Source organism: Haliotis rufescens, unplaced genomic scaffold (assembly GCF_023055435.1).
Source record: "Haliotis rufescens isolate VD_foot unplaced genomic scaffold, xgHalRufe1.0.p SCAF_6, whole genome shotgun sequence".
NCBI classification, from domain to species: Eukaryota; Metazoa; Mollusca; class Gastropoda; order Lepetellida; family Haliotidae; genus Haliotis; species Haliotis rufescens.
In genome coordinates, this window is record NW_025964334.1 from 50,752,680 (window position 1) to 50,775,715 (window position 23,036).

The window sequence follows — 23,036 nt, forward strand, 5'->3', positions numbered from 1 at the left end:
TTAGGATTTGGGGTCAGAATTGGGTCCCTTTAACTCATGCTTGTCCCCGTGGGGATTCAAGTCAGGAATTTGAATAGGCCCCGATTAGGATTTGGGGTCAGAATTGGGTCCCTTTAACTCATGCTTGTCCCCATGGGGATTCAAGTCAGGAATTTGAATAGGTCCCGATTAGGATTTGGGGTCAGAATTGGGTCCCTTTAACTCATGCTTGTCCCCGTGGGAATTCAAGTCAGGAATTTGAATAGGCCCCGATTAGGATTTTGGGTCAGAATTGGGTCCCTTTAACTCATGCTTGTCCCCGTGGGGATTCAAGTGAGGAATTTGAATAGGTCCCGATTAGGATTTGGGGTCAGAATTGGGTCCCTTTAACTCATGCTTGTCCCCGTGGGGATTCAAGTCAGGAATTTGAATAGGCCCCGATTAGGATTTGGGGTCAGAATTGGGTCCCTTTAACTCATGCTTGTCCCCGTGGGGATTCAAGTGAGGAATTTGAATAGGCCCCGATTAGGATTTGGGGTCAGAATTGGGTCCCCTTAACTCATGCTTGTCCCCGTGGGGATTCAAGTCAGGAATTTGAATAGGCCCCGATTAGGATTTGGGGTCAGAATTGGGTCCCTTTAACTCATGCTTGTCCCCGTGGGGATTCAAGTCAGGAATTTGAATAGGCCCCGATTAGGATTTGGGGTCAGAATTGGGTCCCTTTAACTCATGCTTGTCCCCGTGGGGATTCAAGTCAGGAATTTGAATAGGCCCCGATTAGGATTTGGGGTCAGAATTGGGTCCCTTTAACTCATGCTTGTCCCCGTGGGGATTCAAGTCAGGAATTTGAATAGGCCCCGATTAGGATTTGGGGTCAGAATTGGGTCCCCTTAACTCATGCTTGTCCCCGTGGGGATTCAAGTCAGGAATTTGAATAGGCCCCGATTAGGATTTGGGGTCAGAATTGGGTCCCTTTAACTCATGCTTGTCCCCGTGGGGATTCAAGTGAGGAATTTGAATAGGTCCCGATTAGGATTTGGGGTCAGAATTGGGTCCCTTTAACTCATGCTTGTCCCCGTGGGGATTCAAGTGAGGAATTTGAATAGGCCCCGATTAGGATTTTGGGTCAGAATTGGGTCCCTTTAACTCATGCTTGTCCCCGTGGGGATTCAAGTGAGGAATTTGAATAGGTCCCGATTAGGATTTGGGGTCAGAATTGGGTCCCTTTAACTCATGCTTGTCCCCGTGGGGATTCAAGTCAGGAATTTGAATAGGCCCCGATTAGGATTTGGGGTCAGAATTGGGTCCCTTTAACTCATGCTTGTCCCCGTGGGGATTTAAGTCAGGAATTTGAATAGGCCCCGATTAGGATTTGGGGTCAGAATTGGGTCCCTTTAACTCATGCTTGTCCCCGTGGGGATTCAAGTGAGGAATTTGAATAGGCCCCGATTAGGATTTGGGGTCAGAATTGGGTCCCTTTAACTCATGCTTGTCCCCGTGGGGATTCAAGTCAGGAATTTGAATAGGCCCCGATTAGGATTTGGGGTCAGAATTGGGTCCCTTTAACTCATGCTTGTCCCCATGGGGATTCCAGGGTAGAATAGGTCCCCAGTACATTATACTTGACTAAGATGGGGAACAGGTGGTTCATGGCTGATTGTGTCATCTTACCCATCATCCTCTGATGAGTACACGGAGTTGTATGGCCACCTCCCTGGTGTAGTGTATAGAGCATCTGCCTGATTGGTGGTTTGATCCCTGGCCGTGTCATACCAAAAAATGTTACAAGTTAATACTTGTTCAGAGCTCCAGATAAGCTGCATATCTGCGTAAAATACGCATCAGAAATGCAGAAATATGAAGTAAAATAAAATCCAAGCATATCAAATACGCAGCGAACATTACAGATACGCTACAAAAATTATACTTGTGCGTATAATCAAAATATTGTGAAGTAACCCTGCGTATTCGATTAGCAAATCAGCAACTTATTTTGAAATTATAAATGGGCATACCGTCAACCTTGCCAAACTCCACAATGACAGTTACATCATGATCATTTGCCATCACACTTTCTTGTGGAAGTATCGTGGTATTATTGAGTCCTATAAAGCTCTCGAACCCACACGAAACCAGTTTGCAGGGACTAGATGAATAGTGTTTTTAAATATTTAACTTAAATACCCACATGTGTAAAAACTAGTGGGTAACAGAAATTTGAATACCCAGATAGAATTACTGATACCCAATGATTTTAAAATGCATGGGTAAAATACCCACAACACCAAAAGCTTATCTGGAGCTCTGCTTGTTACCCTGCCTCGTGCTGTCACTAAGGGCTAAAACAAGGCCTGATCTGGTATACTGTGTGTTAAACTGAGGAATGGTATCTGAGTGGGCCAGCACTGTTAAACAGTCGAACTAGTACAAGCAGCCTCACACACGTGAATGAACCTTGCTGTATAAGTGAAATAATCTTGAATGTGATGTTAAATCCCAATTTATCTAACTCACCTCACCACTTCGAAGTATTTGTTCCTCAAACTCATCAATGTAAATATGTCTAATTGATCATATTCTAATATAATTTGAACATTTTTTACAATTTGGCTCGCATCTTAAATATGACTGTCTATTTTGATATCAGGCTGGATCCGTGAGCACTTTTTAAAATGTTTTTCACAACTATACATTCCTCTACTTTCAGGCCAGCATGCCAGAGAAACTGCGGACACGATTGTTCATTGATGAAGAATCAAATGCATTCTGTCACATGGTCGCAGAGTAAGTCATAACAGATAACAGGAGATAAACTATATTTACAGCACAGCTAGTGACTCTGATCCAAAATTTACAGCACAGCTAGTGACTCTGATCCAAATTTTACAGCACAGCTAGTGACTCTGATCCAATATTTACAGCACAGCTAGTGACTCTGATCCTATATTTACATTACAGCTAGTGACTCTGATCCAATATTTACATCACAGCTAGTGACTCTGATCCTATATTTACATCACAGCTAGCGACTCTATTCCAAAATTTACAGCACAGCTAGTGACTCTGATCCAATATTTACAGCACAGCTAGTGACTCCGATCCAATATTTACAGCACAGCTAGTGACTCTGATCCAAAATTTACAGCACAGCTAGTACTCTGATCCTATATTTACAGCACAGCTAGCGACTCTGATCCAAAATTTACAGCACAGCTAGTGACTCTGATCCAAAATTTACAGCACAGCTAGTGACTCTGATCCTATATTTACAGCACAGCTAGTGACTCTGATCCAATATTTACAGCACAGCTAGTGACTCTGATCCAATATTTACAGCACAGCTAGTGACTCTGATCCTATATTTACATCACAGCTAGTGACTCTGATCCAATATTTACAGCACAGCTAGCGAATCTGATCCAATATTTACAGTACAGCTAGTGACTCTGATCCTATATTTACAACACAGCTAGCGACTCTGATCCAATATTTACAGCACAGCTAGTGACTCTGATCCAATATTTACAGCACAGCTAGTGACTCTGATCCTATATTTACAGCACAGCTAGCAACTCTGATCCAATAATTAGAGCACAGCTAGCGACTCTGATCCAATATTTACAGCACAGCTAGTGACTCTGATCCAATATTTACAGCACAGCTAGTGACTCTGATCCTATATTTACAGCACAGCTAGTGACTCTGATCCAATATTTACAGCACAGCTAGTGACTCTGATCCAATATTTACAGCACAGCTAGTGACTCTGATCCTATATTTACATCACAGCTAGTGACTCTGATCCAATATTTACAGCACAGCTAGCGAATCTGATCCAATATTTACAGTACAGCTAGTGACTCTGATCCTATATTTACAACACAGCTAGCGACTCTGATCCAATATTTACAGCACAGCTAGTGACTCTGATCCAATATTTACAGCACAGCTAGTGACTCTGATCCTATATTTACAGCACAGCTAGCAACTCTGATCCAATAATTAGAGCACAGCTAGCGACTCTGATCCAATATTTACAGCACAGCTAACGACTCTGATCCTATATTTACAGCACAACTAACAGCGCTGATACAATATTAAGAGCACGACTACTGGCTCTAATCATATATTTAGAGAATGGCTCTGGTCAAGTGAGCTTTTGTCATCTATGTCATTATGGCCATATGTTTTACAGTTACGTCCCGATCCATACACTTCACACGTGAAGGAGCTGCATGCACTTGGCGACCTTTTCACAAATCTGTCCTCGCGCTAATATTGTTATAAAAGTGTCATCATGGTCATAGCCAAAAAGATATCAGTTAAGTCTATTCTTGAAGCTGTTTTTGCGCTAAGATGTCTTTACCTTACGACAAAAATTAAGACAGTGTCAGACCAGGTCTTGAGAGTTTATGACAGGTAAGATGGTGGACAACAGACAGTATGTTGAAGAGAACAATTTGTCTGTATCGATTCTGTCTACAAGGCTGAGTGGTTTCAAAACACGGACAATAGATACTAGAAGACACGCTACAAACATCGCATTTACTGATTATGACTTATGACTAACACTAGTAATAGCCAGTCAATCACAGATGATAGCATAACAATCATCCCATACAAAATGTTATGCAAATCAGTCTACCTTATTTCATTTGAAACACTGGCAGCATGTTTGCACACATATGTCACAATGACCGTGACCTTTTCTTGCCAAGAGCAGATAATTTAAGTAGAGATTGAGAGTGGTTTCCCTTTGACTACGAGTACATATGAAATATAGTGTCTGACAGAGTGAGCACCTTGTTGATTATCTATAACTGGATGGCATGACATTTGAAAAAATGTGTATTTCTTATGAATGATAAAAGAAAACGATTCAATGTATTCTGTCATACTTGTGTAAAAAATACTTAACATCATTTGGAGACAGAAACCAAGTCTTTTTGTATATTGTAAACCGACCTTATTTATATATGTATTCGGGGCAGTCGGGTAGCCTGGTGGTTAAAGCGTTCACTCGTCACGCCGAAGCCCCGGTTTCGATTCCCGACATGGGTACAATGTGTGAAGCCCATTTCTGGTGTCCCCCGCCGTGATATTGCTGGAATATTGCTAAAAGCGGCGTTAAACCATACTCAATCACTCACTCACTATATATGTATTCAGAATGCTTACAAATCACATCTACTACACTTGCTGGAGTATTTTCCAAAAGAAACAAAAGTTTAGATCCTCATTATATCTTCAAGGATATTTGCCCAAAGTGTGTGACTCATTCTGTCTGTTTTTGACATGCCGATATTATGCACACATTCCATATCCTTGTAGGTATGTTTCCGTTTTGCTGGGTGTGAGAGCCTACACAGTGACAGTTTACAGGAGATACTTGAAGGATGTCACAAGGAAACACAATTACATTCAGGATATTTAAAGTCCTTTCTTTCTTTGGTGTGAGTTTTAAGGATGAAATAGGCATCAGTGATTTTCTACTTGTGGACTTTCTTCAATATTTTTTTCACGGTTTTAATTTTTAGATGCTCGTAAGATTGTTGTTGAATTTGAAAAGCAGGTGAACACTATACATTGCTATAGTCTGGAGAAATTTAAGGTACCGACGTTTACTACAATATCTGAAAAACTATCGGACCTACTCCAGTCAAAGTTGATATGACATTATTGAACAGTCATACATAACTGGATATTACACTTAAAGACAATCGGTGCATGAATAAAAAATCTGTCTATTTAGCTATCACTATATTTCATCAACAACCAGACCTGTTCGTCACAGGTGGAACAAGCATTCATTGAAACAGCCATCTGCATTAATGCTACCCCTGCGTCACGGGGCCATATGACACAGTTGAACCAATCAACTCAACTCGAAAGGGTGCATGGGAATCATGCACGCACGAATACGGTGTTAGCGTTGGGCGTCTCAACGTGCGTGATGTCTTTAAATGTAATATCCAGTTATGTATGACTGTTTAATAATTCGGGGATAGACAGCCTGGAGAATAGTACAATTTGTATAGCACTTTCTTGTGTACACTCAACATCTGTGACACAGGACATCACTCTGGAATGGAACTACGTCCTAGACAAGGCACTTTTGTCCCAATCAGCATCACAAGCCGACCAATGAGATATAGGCTTTTTATGCACTGAAAAAATGGAAATGTTATTGATCACTATGTCCGTCGTTCCGGTGGAGAACTCTAAAACCATTACATATTTCTTGCTGAAACTTTCTATATTGATCAGTCTAGTGGGGAACTGGTGCCTTTTGATGATTTGGAACTTTTATTCTTTTATTTTATTTTATTTTCATGATTTTGTCATGATAAAAACAATTGTTTATCGTTTCAAGTGCAGAACTACAAAAATGTTGAATTTTTCTCGATGAAACTTGCTATACAGATCAGTCTATGGTGAACTGGTGCCTTTTGATGATTTGGGATTTTGAAATATTTGTTTCTCAATTGAACTGAAAGTATCCAATGGCAAAGAACCAAAAGTAGGGTAAAAGTAGCCAAACTCCATTTCCGAATAGCAACAGATCGGGGTGGATATGTCATCTCCTGATGACTCTTGTTCTTTCTGATAACCTCATAAAAAGTTCTTTCTTATCCTTAAGACCAGATATTTCACTGTAAGGACCATATGAATGTCTGCAGACAGTGTTAAGGAATACTGCTTGAGTGTTTTTACATCTATTTCTTCTGTAAATCGGGACATATGTGGCCAAGTCGTCTACGGCACTACAATTCCCTGTGCAGAGTTGCGTCCCTTGAACAAGCCGAAAACCTATCATAGTGGTTTGGGCCGATTATGTTTCTAGGTTTGTCAGCACCATACCAGTGCTTGTGGGTTTCACCAAGGTGGTGGAGGTCCAAACACCGTGAAGATCCGGGGTAGAATAGATCTTCAGCAACCCATGGTTGCCGTAAAAGGCGACTATGCTTGTCATAAAAGGTGACTAACGGGATCGGGTGGTCAGACTCGCTGACTTGGTTGATGCAGGTCATCGATCCCAATTGCGTGGATCGATGCGCATGATATCAATCACTGGATTGTCTGGTCCAGACCCGATTATTTACAGACCCTGTCATATAGCTGGAATATTGCTGAGCGGCGTTAAACAACCAACCAACCAAGCATCCTAACACCTGCATTAGTTTGGGCTTTCCCCCTTCATTAAGCTGACACGGAGTAATGTGACTGGAATACCAACTGCTGGGTCCTACCAAATAGGGTAGTTTGTGATTGAATATAAATAAAAGGTTGGCCAAATGGCACTTTCTACAAAGAGAATTATCTGTTGGTTTATTGACTGCAGACTCAAGAGTCACTACAAGTCTACAGACGAGAAGGCGAACCCCGGGCTAATCATTTCACCCATCTCGGACAAGAAGCATAAACCCACATCAGTCAAGGTTATCATCCATTTCAAGCCATCTCAAGAACCAATCAGCTTTACCTGTGATAGTAAGTACTCACTTGCCATTACCGGACATTGTCTGTCCACACCTGTCATTGCCCGTCCACACCTGTCCTTGTCTGTCCACACCTGTCATTGCCCGTCCACACCTGTCCTTGTCTGTCCACATCTGTCATTGTCCGTCCACATCTGTCATTGTCTGTCCACATCTGTCATTGTCTGTCCACACCTGTCAATGCCTGTCATTGTCTGTCCACACATGTCATTGTCTGTCCACACCTGTCATTGTCTGTCCACACCTGTCAATGCCTGTCATTGTCTGTCCACACATGTCATTGTCTGTCCACACATGTCATTGTCTGTCCACATCTGTCATTGTCTGTCCACACCTGTCAATGCCTGTCATTGTCTGTCCACACATGTCATTGTCTGTCCACACCTGTCATTGTCTGTCCACACCTGTCATAGTCTGCCCACACATGTCATTGTCTGTCCACACCTGTCATTGTCTGTCCACACCTGTCATTGTCCACACCTGTCCATGTCTGTCCACACCTGTCCATGTCTGTCCACACCTGTCATTGTCTGTCCACAACTGTCCATGTCTGTCCACAACTGTCCATGTCTGTCCACACCTGTCCATGTCTGTCCACACCTGTCCATGTCTGTCCACACCTGTCATTGTCTGTCCACAACTGTCCATGTCTGTCCACAACTGTCCATGTCTGTCCACACCTGTCCATGTCTGTCCACACCTGTCATTGTCTGTCCACACCTGTCCATGTCTGTCCACACCTGTCCATGTCTGTCCACACCTGTCATTGTCTGTCCACAACTGTCCATGTCTGTCCACACCTGTCATAGTCTGCCCACACATGTCATTGTCTGTCCACACCTGTCCATGTCTGTCCACAACTGTCCATGTCTGCCCACACATGTCATTGTCTGTCCACACATGTCATTGTCTGTCCACAACTGTCCATGTCTGTCCACACCTGTCATAGTCTGTCCACAACTGTCCTTGTCTGTCCACACCTGTCATTGTCTGTCCACACCTGTCATTGTCTGCCCACACATGTCATTGTCTGTCCACAACTGTCCATGTCTGTCCACACCTGTCATAGTCTGTCCACAACTGTCCTTGTCTGTCCACACCTGTCATTGTCTGTCCACACCTGTCATTGTCTGCCCACACCTGTCATTGTCTGTCCACACCTGTCATTGTCTGTCCACACCTGTCATTGTCTGCCCACACCTGTCATTGTCTGTCCACAACTGTCCATGTCTGTCCACACCTGTCATTGTCTGTCCACACCTGTCATTGTCTGTCCACACCTGTCATTGTCTGTCATTGTCTGTCATCGTCTGTCATCGTCTGTCATTGTCTGTCATCGTCTGTCGTCACCTGTCATTGTCTGTCCACACCTGTCATTGTCTGTCATCACCTGTCATTGTCCGTCATCATCTGTCATCACCTGTCATCACCGGTCATGTCTTTCCACAATTGTCCTTGTGAATCTCACTCAGCCAACTCAATTTACAAATATTTTAATTACTTGATTTTGCAAAGTTGAACCTGTGTTGAATGCAGACATGATAAGATTTGTAATTTTCTCTTATTTATTGCTAAGAAGGAGAGGAAACATATTGCTTGTGACTGTGACCTTGACCTTTTTTTTCATGCCCTTTATCATGCAATTTGAGTTATCAGACAACATGACCGCCTCTGTGGTCTAGTGGGAGAGCGTCTGGCCGGAGAGCGGAAGGTCCAGGGTTCGATCCCCGGTTGCGTCATACCAAAAGACGTTAAAAGATGGTACTTGTTGTTACCCTGTCTGGCGCTCGGCATTAAGGGGTGAAAGCAAGGACTGGTCAGCTCGGAGTCAGTATACTGTGTCTGAGTGGGGTATTCATGTTAAACTGCCGCATGGTATCTCAGTGAGCTAGCACTATAAATCGGCATCAGTCCGGACTAGTACAAGCAGCCACACACACACATACACGTGCATGCACGTCACTATATAAGTGCAATAATCTTGGACGCGACGTTAAACCCAATTTGACCTCACCTATCAGACAACATGGTTTGTGAGTGACATCATTGATTCTAAGGAAGATAATTTATGGATGTCAACTTCTTTATTATGAGGAACACAACGTTTCGGAGTATATGCTTACTCCTTCATCCGGTGAATGAATGCTGTGAGGCAGGGAACACTTATATGTACCTGTAAGAACAACAGAAGTAATAAGATAACAAAGGTGGAAACTTAACAAGGGAAGCCAACAGAAAATTGGCGCTGATAGGCGATTAGCAATGGACAAATGGAAGCCCAAGATCATTGATTGTGACTGATTCCTGTGTGTGGTTTCAGCGCACACCCTGGTAGAACATGTGATCAGCCAGGTCGTGTACAGTGAGTCTCCTAGTCACGGCCAGCAGCTCACGGCGTCCGACTTCGTGCTCAAGGTGTACGACAGGGCAGAGTACCTGCAGAGGTGAGATGGCTTCTCCATGAGGTTGTGAGGAAATCAAACTTAGCATTGTCTTTAATCAACTTTATGGACCTGCCTACCCCAAATTTTAAGATGTTGTAAGATTAATAAATAATATTTTCTTCCCAATCTCATTAAAATCAGATCTTAGTTCTCGCTGCCGCTAAACAAAGATCTGAGGACATCCCATTACGGGTCACGTCAGAATGACCTTTCATCCGACCGATGAAAGCCATGTTCACATGTGCTGACAATGTTGTATATATTCCAATCTCATTAAAATCAGACCTTAGTTCTCGCTACCGCTAAACAAAGAGGACATCCCATTACTGGTCACATCAGACCGACCTTGGGCGAACTTTGACCATCCAATAGAATGACCAATTAGAAGGCAGCTTTCTCGTGCTTTACGGCACTAATTTCAAATTGGCGACTACGCTTCGAAACATATGTTGACAAATTTTCGATTACAAATTTGAAACCTGACCCAAAAAACATTCTGGAATGGCTAATAGATGGTCTAGATTGTAAGGATTCAGTTGTTAAACCTGTAACTAACGTTTGGAATACCCCATGTTAAAGTTTTTGAGGTTGCATGATTCTATTAGAAATCACATTCTGACTGTCACTTTCATAATCTGGTAAGCGACGTTCTGATTAGTTGGATGAAAGGTCGTTCTGACGTGACCCCTAATGGGATGTCTTTAGATCTTTGTTTAATTGAGAATTTGTCAACATATGTTTCGAATGTCGCCAATTTGAAATTAGTGCTTTAAAGCACAAGAAAGCTGCCTTCTGATTGGTCATTCCATTGGTCGGTCATAGTTCGCGCAAGGTCGGTCTGACGTGACCCCTAATGGGATCTTTGTTTAGTGGTAGCGAGAACGAAGATCTGATTTTAATGAGATTGTATATATTCTTATTTCAACCGGGTAGATCTATAATTGAGATACTGAGTTCTGTTATGAAAAAACATAATTTGAAAGAAGTATCCTTGGCCTTACAATCAGGTTAAGCTTGACGAAGATGTCTGCCTCCTGTATGAGGACTGTATGTATGTTTTTTGGTCCTCCAGCCATCTGTCCCTGTCCTCCCTGGACTACGTGCATCACTGCATGAAGCTGGATGAGGACATTCGCTTCCAGATGCTGCACAAGCAGGACATCCTCCACCCCTTCCTGAGGACGGTGAGTTCCTTCAGTCCTCCACCCCTTCCTGAGGATGGTGAGTTGCTTCAGTCCTCCACCCCTTCCTGAGGATGGTGAGTTCCTTCTGTCCTCCACCCCTTCCTGAGGATGGTGAGTTCCTTCTGTCCTCCACCCCTTCCTGAGGACGGTGAGTTGCTTCAGTCCTCCACCCCTTCCTGAGGACAATGAGTTCCTTCAGTCCTCCACCCCTTCCTGAGGATGGTGAGTTGCTTCAGTCCTCCACCCCTTCCTGAGGATGGTGAGTTGCTTCAGTCCTCCACCCCTTCCTGAGGACGGTGAGTTGCTTCAGTCCTCCACCCCTTCCTGAGGACGGTGAGTTGCTTCAGTCCTCCACCCCTTCCTGAGGACAGTGAGTTCCTTCTGTCCTCCACCCCTTCCTGAGGACGGTGAGTTGCTTCAGTCCTCCACCCCTTCCTGAGGACGGTGTGTTGCTTCAGTCCTCCACCCCTTCCTGAGGACGGTGAGTTGCTTCAGTCCTCCACCCCTTCCTGAGGACGGTGTGTTGCTTCAGTCCTCCACCCCTTCCTGAGGATGGTGAGTTGCTTCAGTCTTCCACCCCTTCCTGAGGATGGTGTGTTGCATCAGTCCTCCACCCCTTCCTGAGGACGGTGTGTTGCTTCAGTCCTCCACCCCTTTCTGAGGACGGTGATTTGCTTCAGTCCTCCACCCCTTCCTGAGGACGGTGAGTTCCTTCAGTCCTCCACCCCTTCCTGAGGACGGTGAGTTCCTTCAGTCCTCCACCCCTTCCTGAGGACGGTGCGTTCCATCTGTCCTCCACCCCTTCCTGAGGACGGTGAGTTGCTTCAGTCATCCCTTGTCTATGTCATCCTTTCTGCAGATGAGGAACTTGATGATGGTTGCAAACTTTATTATTTTGGGGAATTGGGAAAACGTTAAACAACAAACAAACAAACAAACACTGCCATAGCTTTATTTATGATAATGGTTGTTGTCGGCAGGTGGACGATGATTCCCAGATGCTGTACTTCCCGAAGGAATACATCAAGACAGACAAGGAAGCCATGTCCAGGTGAGGTCTGACCAGTGGTCAGTGAAGACTATACGTGCATTCATAGGTGCCAATTTGGCTGACCTCGACAAAGTTTCTCCTGAAGATCAGGGTTAGAATTGGTCTTCTGCAACCCATGCTTGTCATAAGAGGCGACTAACAGGATCGGGTGGTCAGACTCACTGACTTGGTTGATGCATGTCATCGTATCTCAATTGCGTGGATCGATGGTCATGTTGTTAATCACTGGATTGTCTGGTCCAGACTACATTGTTTACAGACTGCCGTCATATAGCTGAAATATTGCTGAGTGGGGCCTTAAATGACAAACAAACATACAAACAACAGTCCTCTCTTTATATTGAGTGCCAGACAGGGCAACAAGTACCATCTTTTAACACCTTGTGTGGGGAGGTTGGGGATCAAACCACTAACTGTCTGCTCTCTGGGCAAACACTCTATCCACTAGACCGTGAAGGTGGCACATTTCTTACAAACAAATGGATGTGAGTGTGGCATTAAACAAACAAAAAACATCATTGTCACAGAACAGAACAGAACAGAACAGAAGTTTATTACTCTTGAATCACATATTGTGATATAGAGCATACAATATACATATTTATATTTACAGATGTGTATCAGTGTGCATAAACATAAAGTAATAACAAACGTAGTATATACAAAAATTGAATTCTTACTTAAAAAGTTGTAAACCATCCTTTAAGTATTTCGCCACAAGTATTTTGTCACAATTTTTGTACTTCTCCTGGCAATGGCAATCTGTTGATAAATATACAACAAAAGTTATTTGTTTCCTCAGAAGGACAACAAATTAGATTGGCATGATATTCTGTGTTGTTGCATGTACTTACCAGTTTGGAAAAGTTACACATTTTTTATGTTCCAATTTTTGCTGACGATGAATACTGTTTGATGATAAGAGGCAAAATCTACACAGCAGATTTGTTGCAGCTTCTTCATTTCTGTGTCATTTTACAGTCAACAACTCCAGATTTAAGTCATCCAGCTCTTATATGTTTTAATACAGGTGTAATAAGATTGACATAAATCAGTGAACAAGCCAGACGCACTCATGGCTTTTTAATCTACAAATGTATAAAACTTGTCTTGTTGCCATGGTTATAGGGATTCCCTGGAGATTCTCCTGGACACTTTCTACCAGGAGATGGAACGTACGAGTGACCTTGTGCTGAAGGTGAAGGTCATTTTCCCTCAATAACTTATAAAATGATAATGTAGATTGATATGGATATGATAAGAGGGCAAATTTTTCATGAATTTCTGTCTGCTATGATCACTGTACTGATGATGATGATGATGATGATGATAAGATCACTGCCTAAGTCTTTGTTGTGCTCATTTTGGGATAAAATTGATGACTACCATGGTAACTGAAGTATTGCTACCCCTGGTCCAGGCTTTTAAGAATGACTGTTGCCATGGTAACTAAAGTAAGATTGAGGGTTATTTTGATGGATGTGACCATAGTAACTGCAGTAATGTTTCTGCCTTGTCAGGGTGGTTTACATGGCTGTTTCCATGGCAACTGAAGTAATGTTTCCCTGTTTTAGGGTGAAATTGAACTCGTCCAGCCGAAGCAGATCCACCAGTCCGTGAAGGCCATCTGCACCAACCTGGCCACGCTTGAGACCACGGACATCAGCAAGGCGCTGGAGAGACTGGAGAGGATTCTCACGGACTTGAAGGTTGGGATGCAGATTAATAGCTCCGGGTGTTTTCTCTTCAGAGCTTTCCATTATTTGTAAAGTGTCATATAGGACTTCCTGCTGTTGTTTATCCAATCAGTCACCGTGGATACAGTAGAATACATTATTCCTGCTATTGTTGACTTGCTCACTCAGTCGCCATGGTTACAGTGAGATACAATAATCCTGCTGTTGTTGACTCACTCACTCACTCGCTCACCATGGTTACAGTGAGATACAATAATCCTGCTGTTGTTGACTCACTCACTCACTCACTCACCATGGTTACAGTGAGATACAATATTCCTCCTGTTGTTGACTCACTCACTCACTCACCATGGTTACAGTGAGATACAATAAACCTGCTGTTGTTGACTCACTCACTCACTCACCATGGTTACAGTGAGATACAATATTCCTCCTGTTGTTGACTCACTCACTCACTCACCATGGTTACAGTGAGATACAATATTCCTGCTGTTGTTGACTCACTCACTCACTCACTCACTCACCATGGTTACAGTGAGATACAATAATCCTGCTGTTGTTGTCTCACTCACTCACTCACTCGCTCACCATGGTTACAGTGAGATACAATAATCCTGCTGTTGTTGACTCACTCACTCACTCACTCACTCACTCACTCACCATGGTTACAGTGAGATACAATATTCCTGCTGTTGTTGACTCACTCACTCACTCACTCGCTCACCATGGTTACAGTGAGATACAATATTCCTGCTGTTGTTGACTCACTCACTCACTCACTCACCATGGTTACAGTGAGATACAATATTCCTGCTGTTGTTGACTCACTCACTCACTCACTCACTCACTCACTCACCATGGTTACAGTGAGATACAATATTCCTGCTGTTGTTGACTCACTCACTCACTCACTCACTCACTCGCTCACCATGGTTACAGTGAGATACAATATTCCTGCTGTTGTTGACTCACTCACTCACTCACTCACCATGGTTACAGTGAGATACAATATTCCTGCTGTTGTTGACTCACTCACTCACTCACTCACTCACTCACTCACCATGGTTACAGTGAGATACAATATTCCTGCTGTTGTTGACTCACTCACTCACTCACTCGCTCACCATGGTTACAGTGAGATACAATATTCCTGCTGTTGTTGACTCACTCACTCACTCACTCACCATGGTTACAGTGAGATACAATATTCCTGCTGTTGTTGACTCACTCACTCACTCACTCACTCACTCACTCACCATGGTTACAGTGAGATACAATATTCCTGCTGTTGTTGACTCACTCACTCACTCACTCACTCGCTCACCATGGTTACAGTGAGATACAATATTCCTCCTGTTGTTGACTAACTCAATCATTCAGTTACCATGGTTACAGTGAGACCATTTTCCTCCTGTTGTCAGAACCCAGGCAACAGAGCAAGCTCCCTGATGGCCGGTGCCGGCACCCAGGCTGACCGAGATACCATGGACGCTATAAAGTAAGTGTTTAAATGTGTGACTCACTGCGTGTCCTTGAGGCTCTAAGCCTAGACTTGATTGTTGATTGTGTCATTGAGGCTTGAAGCCGAGACTTGAATGTTGGAAGACTGCTGTGATACAGGTGAGTTGTCATGACTCACCTTGATTTCCAATAGAATACAATGTACATGATAGAAAATATCAAACGTCTCCCCACACCTGCCCAAACTGGTAAATGGTGATATCCTCAAAGAGATTTTCAGAAAACACGCAAATCTAAATATTTCAGCATAAATAATTTCAAAACATAGTTCCCCCTACCTCCCCTCTCCCCCATCTCCCCCCTCTCCCATCCAGCTCTAGGGTAGTGCAAATACATATATACAGTCTTTGGGTAGTGACTGTGTGTTTGTTTCTCCAGCATGGCTATCCAGTGTTCCTATGTGGAGGAGTGTCCCTCCCTCCCTCCCTCCCTCCCTCCCATCCAGCTCTAGGGTAAATACATATATACAGTCTTTGGGTAGTGACAGTGTGTTTGTTTCTCCAGCGTGGCTATCTGGTGTCCCTCCCTCCCTCCCTCCCTCCAAACCAGCTCTAGGCTAAATACATATATACAGTCTTTGGGTAGTGACAGTGTGTTTGTTTCTCCAGCGTGGATATCCGGTGTTCCTATGTGGAGGAGTGTCTCTCCCTCCCTCCCTCCCTCCCTCCCTCCCTCCCATCCAGCTGTAGGGTAGTGACACTGTGTTTGTTTCTCCAGCGTGGCTATCTGGTGTTCCTATGTGGAGGAGTGTCCCTCCCTCCCTCCCTCCCTCCCATCCAGCTCTAGGGTAGTGACAGTGTGTTTGTTTCTCCAGCGTGGCTATCCGGTGTCCCTCCCTCCCTCCCATCCAGCTCTAGGGTAGTGACAGTGTGTTTGTTTCCCTAGCATGGCTATCCGGTGTTCCTACGTGGAGGAGTGTCTCTCCCTCCCTCCCATCCAGCTGTAGGGTAGTGACAGTGTGTTTGTTTCTCCAGCGTGGCAATCCGGTGTTCCTACGTGGAGGAGCTGCAGGAAGCGATGGACCAGATGGTCATCTCGGTCAAGCAGCTGGTGCGCATGTACTGCCACACCTTCCACACGGACTTCACCCTGGGGCCACCACTGGACACCCACAAGGACATGCAGGACATCACCCTGACCAGAGACACCTTCATAGTACATGTTGCCACCTCTCATAGGATGCCGCCGGCCTGGCTCAGCCAGTGAGTAACACCATGTAGCTGGGTGGCGATGTAGTCAGGTGACAAGGTATAGAGTTGGTTATGGGGAGGATGGATGATTGGGGTGTCTTGTTGGGCAGGGGTGGGATGGGTGACTGAGGTGTCTTGTTGGGCATGGGTGGGATGGGTGACTGAGGTGTCTTGTTGGGCAGGGGTGGGACGGGTGACACGGGTGTCTTTTTGGACAGGAGTGGGATGGGTGACTGAGGTGTCTTGTTGGGCAGGGGTAGGATGGGTAACACAGGTATCTTTTTAGCCAGGGGTGGGATGGGTGACACGGGTGTCATGTTAGGCAGGGGTAGGATGGGTGACTGGGGTATCTTGTAGGGTAGGGGTGGGATGGGTGACACGGGTGTCATGTTAGGCAGGGGTAGGATGGGTGACTGGGGTATCTTGTAGGGTAGGGGTGGGATGGGTGACACGGGTGTCATGTTAGGCAGGGGTAGGATGGGTGACTGGGGTATCTTGTAGGGTAGGGGTGGGATGGGTGGCACGGGTACCTTGTTGGGCAGGGGTGGGATGGGTGACTGAGGTGTCTTGTTGGGCAGGGGTGGGATGGGTGACACGGGTGTCTTGTTGGGCAGGGGTGGGATGGGTGACTGAGGTGTCTTGTTGGGCAGGGGTAGGATGGGTGACACGGGTACCTTGTTGGGCAGGAGTGGGATGGGTGACTGAGGTGTCTTGTTGGGCAGGGGTAGGATGGGTAACACAGGTATCTTGTTGGGCAGGGGTGGGATGGGTGACACGGGTGTCATGTTAGGCAGGGGTAGGATGGGTGACTGGGGTATCTTGTAGGGTAGGGGTGGGATGGGTGGCACGGGTACCTTGTTGGGCAGGGGTGGGATGGGTGACTGAGGTGTCTTGTTGGGCAGGGGTGGGATGGGTGACACGGGTGTCTTGTTGGGCAGGGGTGGGATGGGTGACTGAGGTGTCTTGTTGGGCAGGGGTAGGATGGGTGACACGGGTACCTTGTTGGGCAGGAGTGGGATGGGTGACTGAGGTGTCTTGTTGGGCAGGGGTAGGATGGGTAACACAGGTATCTTGTTGGGCAGGGGTGGGATGGGTGACACGGGTGCCTTGTTGGGCAGGAGTGGGATGGGTGACTGAGGTGTCTTGTTGGGCAGGGGTGGGATGGGTGACACGGGTGTCTTGTTGGGCAGGGGTTGGATGGGTGACTGAGGTGTCTTGTTGGGCAGGGGTAGGATGGGTGACACGGGTACCTTGTAGGGCAGGGTGGGATGGGTGACTGAGGTGTCTTGTTGGGCAGGGGTGGGATGGGTGACACAGGTGTCTTGTTGGGCATGGGTTTGGATGGCTGGCACGGGTACCTTGTAGGGCAGGAGTGGGATGGGTGACTGAGGTGTCTTGTTGGGCAGGGGTAGGATGGGTGACACAGGTGTCTTGTTGGGCAGGGGTAGGATGGGTGGCACGGGTACCTTGTAAGTCAGGGGTGGGATGGGTGACTGAGGTGTCTTGTTGGGCAGGGGTAGGATGGGTGACACAGGTGTCTTGTTGGGCAGGGGTTTGGATGGGTGGCACGGGTACCTTGTAGGGCAGGAGTGGGATGGGTGACTGAGGTGTCTTGTTGGGCAGGGGTGGGATGGGTGACACAGGTGTCTTGTTGGGCAGGGATGGGATGGGATGGGTGACACGGGTAGTATGGATGACACAGGTGTCTATTTGGGCAGGGGTAGGACGGGTGACCTTTGTGTCTTGTTGGGCAGGGGTAGGATGGCTGAACCGGATTTCTGGTTCAGCAAAGTGGGATAGCACTTGCAAGGCTATAGCCAATGTTTGAGGGGAGACCAGGTTTGCTGGGACTTGTGACCCGGGTGGGTGACCAAGAGCTTCCAAAGAATAGTTTTACACAGATACCAACACTGTTGATCTACTATAGCCACAGCTAAACCACTATGGCAATAATATTGGGACAGTATGATCTGTATCTGGAACAAACAAATGCATACATAGCAGCATCAGAAATTGGCACTAGTCCTCTTAGTCCTTGCCGAACTGGCCAATACTTAAGGCATCATAAGGATTAGTAGAATTTTGCCATTTTAAGGGTTTTGCTATATGTTGTCATTATAAGGACAAGTGGACTAAAAATGTTTCTACCACTGAATTATTTACATTATTTTCTATCAAGGGTTGTAGGGATGCACTTGATGGACCCCATGTCTGACCCAGCCACCGTATCATGGAAGTATTTGTCTGTTTACAGCTATGAAGGTTACAAAGTTGTGTGCAGCTTGTACCATGGGATGAAGAAGCTGGCTGAGGACGTGTCCACCAACGTGAAGCCAGGGGTCACCTCGGGGCTCTGTGAGAGGATAGTGTGGGATGAGTGGTAAGAGTCAAGTTCCATCACACTCTGTGGCAAGAGAACTCTGCAGAGTTGTGTCCCTTAGTAGTAACAGGATCTGTTGGTTGTGGATTTGAGTTCAGATATCCTCTGATTAATATCCTTGAACTGAGAGAGGATAGTGTGGGATGAGTGGTTAGAGACAATTTTATAATATGGCTGGAGCAGGTTGGACCAATGGTACAAGGCGCTTCTCTCCCTTAGCAGTGACAGGATCTGCTAGTTGGTGATTTGAAAACAGATATGCACTTATTCAGACTCTAGATCAGTGAAAGGTTTGTGTGGGATGAGTGGTAGGAGACATGTTCCATGTTTGTAGCAGGTTGGCCCAGTGGTATGGGGCACTTCTGTCCCTTAGTAGTGAGAGGATCTGCTGGTTTTGAATATGAATCCCAGATGCCCTGATTAAGACCTTTGATCTGTCACACCATACCATTCATGCTCTCCTGTTCTCGTCTTTGCTCGCATTATTGAACATCTCATTTATATCAACAATAAGACATTTTGGATAGCAGAAATACCAACTTAGACATACGCTGAAAACAAACAACTATGTATTCCATATCACTGTTTATTGAGCAGCACTTGTTACAAGTATATAAACAATGTCATTCAAACACTAATTACATCCTGTGAATTGTCACTGCTGGGGTCAAGACAAGCGTTCTACTCACTCATGTCATCACTGATCACACCTGCAAGTCCAGACAGACGCCACCCAACACAGGGTCTTTGCTCTTAGCGACTGCATCAAAGGCAGACGCGAGCCAGCGCGCACGTATTGTTTTGGCTGAAGTACTTTACTCAGCACTGATAAGCGGTGCTATTTGGTGTGTGATTGGATTAATGTAAGGTTGGATTGCGGTGAGGATTCTCCTGTAAACCTGACAGAGGACATTTTGTTTAGATATAAATCCACTGATGCTTGAGAGGAGGGGGTGTTGCATTCATATTGAGTCGCATTTTTGGCTAGGGGCCAGCGGTCACATTCTTTTGGAGACGCATTAATTTCACGTTTTACAGTATATGTTTTTTTTTTGTCTTTTTCCTTTTATTCTGCCTGTTTTTATAACCACCCTGATGTTGACTTGCAGGATAGATTTCAAGAACATGTCGCTGTGCATCTTGCCGCGGGAGTCTCGCCTCTGCCTCACGCTGTGTGGGCTGAAGAGTCCCCAGTCCGGCGGGTCAGCGGACACCACACACAAGGTGACCATCGTCCTGGGAGGAGCAACTATACAGCTCTACAGCCAAGACGGGTCAGTCACTCATATTTGGGTTTCATATTCCGGGTTTGAATTGGTCCCCAGCAACCTATGCTGGTCATAAGAGGCGACTTACTGGATCAGGTGGTCAGACACAGTGACTTGGTTGATTATAAGTCATTGTATGGAGTGGATCGATGCTCTCAATATCAATCACTGGATTGGTCCAGACTCGTTTTTTTACAGGCTGCCATCATACAGCTAGAATATTGCTAAGTGTGGCGTTAAACTTAAACAACAAACTAACAGACAATTTACGATGTAGAACATGTCTTAGTGTCAGTCAATTGTTGTTTGCTTAGCCTTACCACCTTGTTACCATAGCAATTTAGCAACACTGCATCACTCCCCTTTTCCCATCTGGTCTCTCCCTCCGTGGCTCTGTGAATATTTCGTTCCTGGAGCATAACTTGAAAACCGTGAAAGATTTTTCATCCAAACTTGGTACATGTATTAACCAGGGACTGAAGTGTTGCCTTTTGCTGTTGTGGGGGCCGGGGGTAGTTGTCATCTTCTAATGACACTTCACATGCAACAGTGAAAAAAGGGCCATTTTGGTTATCTCATTTCCAAGGGTGGTGTGGTAGCCTCCTGGTTAAGCCCATTTCTGGTGTCCCCCACCGTGATATTGCTGGAATATTGCTAAAAGCGGCGCAAAGCCAAACTCACTCACTCACTCACTTATCTCATTTCCAGATCACTTATGTCATTGGGGTGTGACATACATGTTTTATGTCATGGTAAAATGCTTTAGTTCAACATTCAATGACATGTTGATAGTTTAATGCTTACTACAACATGCAATAGCAACTTTGGAATGAGTTGCAGGTATTCTCTACAGTTGACATGGCAATTTTCTTACTCTGCCATTGAAGTTATTTTTTAATGCCAGTAGCGCCCCCTTCCCCCCGTGGTATGTGAAGGTGATGATGTGATGTTCTGTGTTCACAGCCATCTGAATCAGGGGAGCCAGCTGGTTCCTCTCATGATGGGCGTCAAGGCTGATCCCATTATGCCTTCTTGTAAGACGCTGCTGCCAGACTCCGTGCTGCTACAGGTAGGCGTGTATACCTCTATATTATTATAGCAAGCAGTGCATACTTTACTGTGTGAATGTTGGTGCTATATAAGTGTATATGATATTATTATTAGTGTATAATGCAAAGTTTTCGCCATATTTTTTTATGGACTCTAAAATATGCCTGTTTTTGTGGACTCCAAAATATACCTGTTTTTATGGACTCCAAAATATACCTGTTTTTATGAACTCCAAAATATACCTGCTTTTATGGACTCCAAAATATACCCGTTTTTATGGACTCCAAAATATACCTGCTTTTATGGACTCCAAAATATACCTGTTTTTATGGACTCCAAAATGCAAAAGAACAAAATAATGTTAGGGCTCAATACTGATGAAATAGATTTGAGGCAACGACTTGTGAATCTTTGAAGCATACTGATTTGCATATATTTCTGCTTTGTGACCAAATTGGTTTCCAGGAAGCATATTATGGCAGTCAATAGGGTTTGATTTGATTATATATTAGTGTAAGAAACAAGGAACAACTTTTTACATTACGGAACCTATGGGGATCCTGGATAGAGTAGGTCCTTATCACCATGTTTGTCAGACAAGCAGCCTCATTTTGAAAAATCACATCCAGGCCCCAAAGACATGAACTAATTTGTAGTTTTGAAACACAGACAAAGTCATCAGTAGCTCCCACCATCATTGTCTGATTTTGATCACATACCCCACCCCATGAGCCATATTCAAACCCCTTAATCTGCATGGGTGATCTCTTTAATCTACATGGGTGATCTCTTATTTAGATGGACTTTCAAGGGTCAATAACTCTGTGGTGGAATTAAGAGCATTTCAGACATGTTTGAAAGCATTTGAAGCCCCTTTGCAAAAAGTGCAAACTCACCTTAAGAAAGACATAAATTGGTTTAATTTTGAAATAAACAACAACATTAGGTGGGAGTCATCAATCGGCAACACCACTTCACATGCAAGGTTTATCAATGTGCACTTCAGTGACCTTGCCCAACTATGAATAATCAGTTTTGTAGTTGGAATTAGAACTCCACATTTTCAAGAGGTCACCCTGGCTGTTAATGAAGTCATTAATTCAAAATTGTCAGATTAATATGTAACTACATATCCTTATAGATTTGACAACAGATGAAATGAGTTGCTCCCAGAATCGTCCTCTTAAGTCAGTGTTTGTCAATATACAGTTTCTCTTTTAAGGTAAATTTGCCAGATTTTGAGAAGAACCTGTTTTTCCCCGAAACTATCAAGAAGCCGACCAGGTAAGTTGAAGAAGATTATTTGAATATCAGTCTCACTTGAGAGTGTTTTTACGGGATTATAGGAGTATCTGTGTGGACAAGATCATTCAGGTCTATAAAACCTGCAGACCCTACTATTGTTGCTCATACACTCACAGATCACCTCCTTGGTCTTGAGGACAGAGGTCGTGGGTTTGATCCCCGACCATGTCATACCAAAATACTTGTTGTTTCCCTGCCTGGCGCTCGACATTAAGAAGACAAGAATCGGTTGGCTCAGAGTCAGTATACTGTGTCAGTGGTTGTCCATGTTATACTGCGGCATGGTATCTCAGTGGGCTAGCACTATGAAATCAGCATTAGTCCGGACTAGTACAAGCAGCCATACACACATACTCATGCACTTCGCTATATAAGTGCAATAATCTTGAACATAACATTGAATCCCATCTCACCTCATCTCACCTCATCTCACCTTATCGTACACTCTCCGTGGTTCCAGGGAGGGGA

General features: G+C 44.7%; 1 protein-coding gene across 5 annotated transcripts in view; it reads left to right on the forward strand.

The window, feature by feature from the left end:
- Positions 1-23,036, forward strand: part of LOC124120727 (phosphatidylinositol 4-phosphate 3-kinase C2 domain-containing subunit alpha-like) — a 71,424-nt gene that overhangs the window by 25,802 nt on the left and 22,586 nt on the right. For 4 of the 5 annotated variants that reach the window (XM_048386087.1, XM_048386086.1, XM_048386084.1 and 1 more), the window contains exons 3-15: positions 2,687-2,763; positions 7,322-7,470; positions 9,799-9,922; positions 10,995-11,106; positions 12,087-12,157; positions 13,286-13,355; positions 13,732-13,866; positions 15,276-15,352; positions 16,350-16,577; positions 18,820-18,945; positions 20,055-20,219; positions 21,177-21,282; positions 22,486-22,547. In XM_048386087.1, coding sequence (XP_048242044.1) covers positions 2,687-2,763; positions 7,322-7,470; positions 9,799-9,922; positions 10,995-11,106; positions 12,087-12,157; positions 13,286-13,355; positions 13,732-13,866; positions 15,276-15,352; positions 16,350-16,577; positions 18,820-18,945; positions 20,055-20,219; positions 21,177-21,282; positions 22,486-22,547 — 1,502 coding nt within the window. Of the gene's footprint in view, positions 1-2,686; positions 2,764-7,321; positions 7,471-9,798; positions 9,923-10,994; positions 11,107-11,904; positions 11,921-12,086; positions 12,158-13,285; positions 13,356-13,731; positions 13,867-15,275; positions 15,353-16,349; positions 16,578-18,819; positions 18,946-20,054; positions 20,220-21,176; positions 21,283-22,485; positions 22,548-23,036 lie in introns of those variants that run through there. The other variant, XM_048386088.1, reaches the window with a different exon arrangement.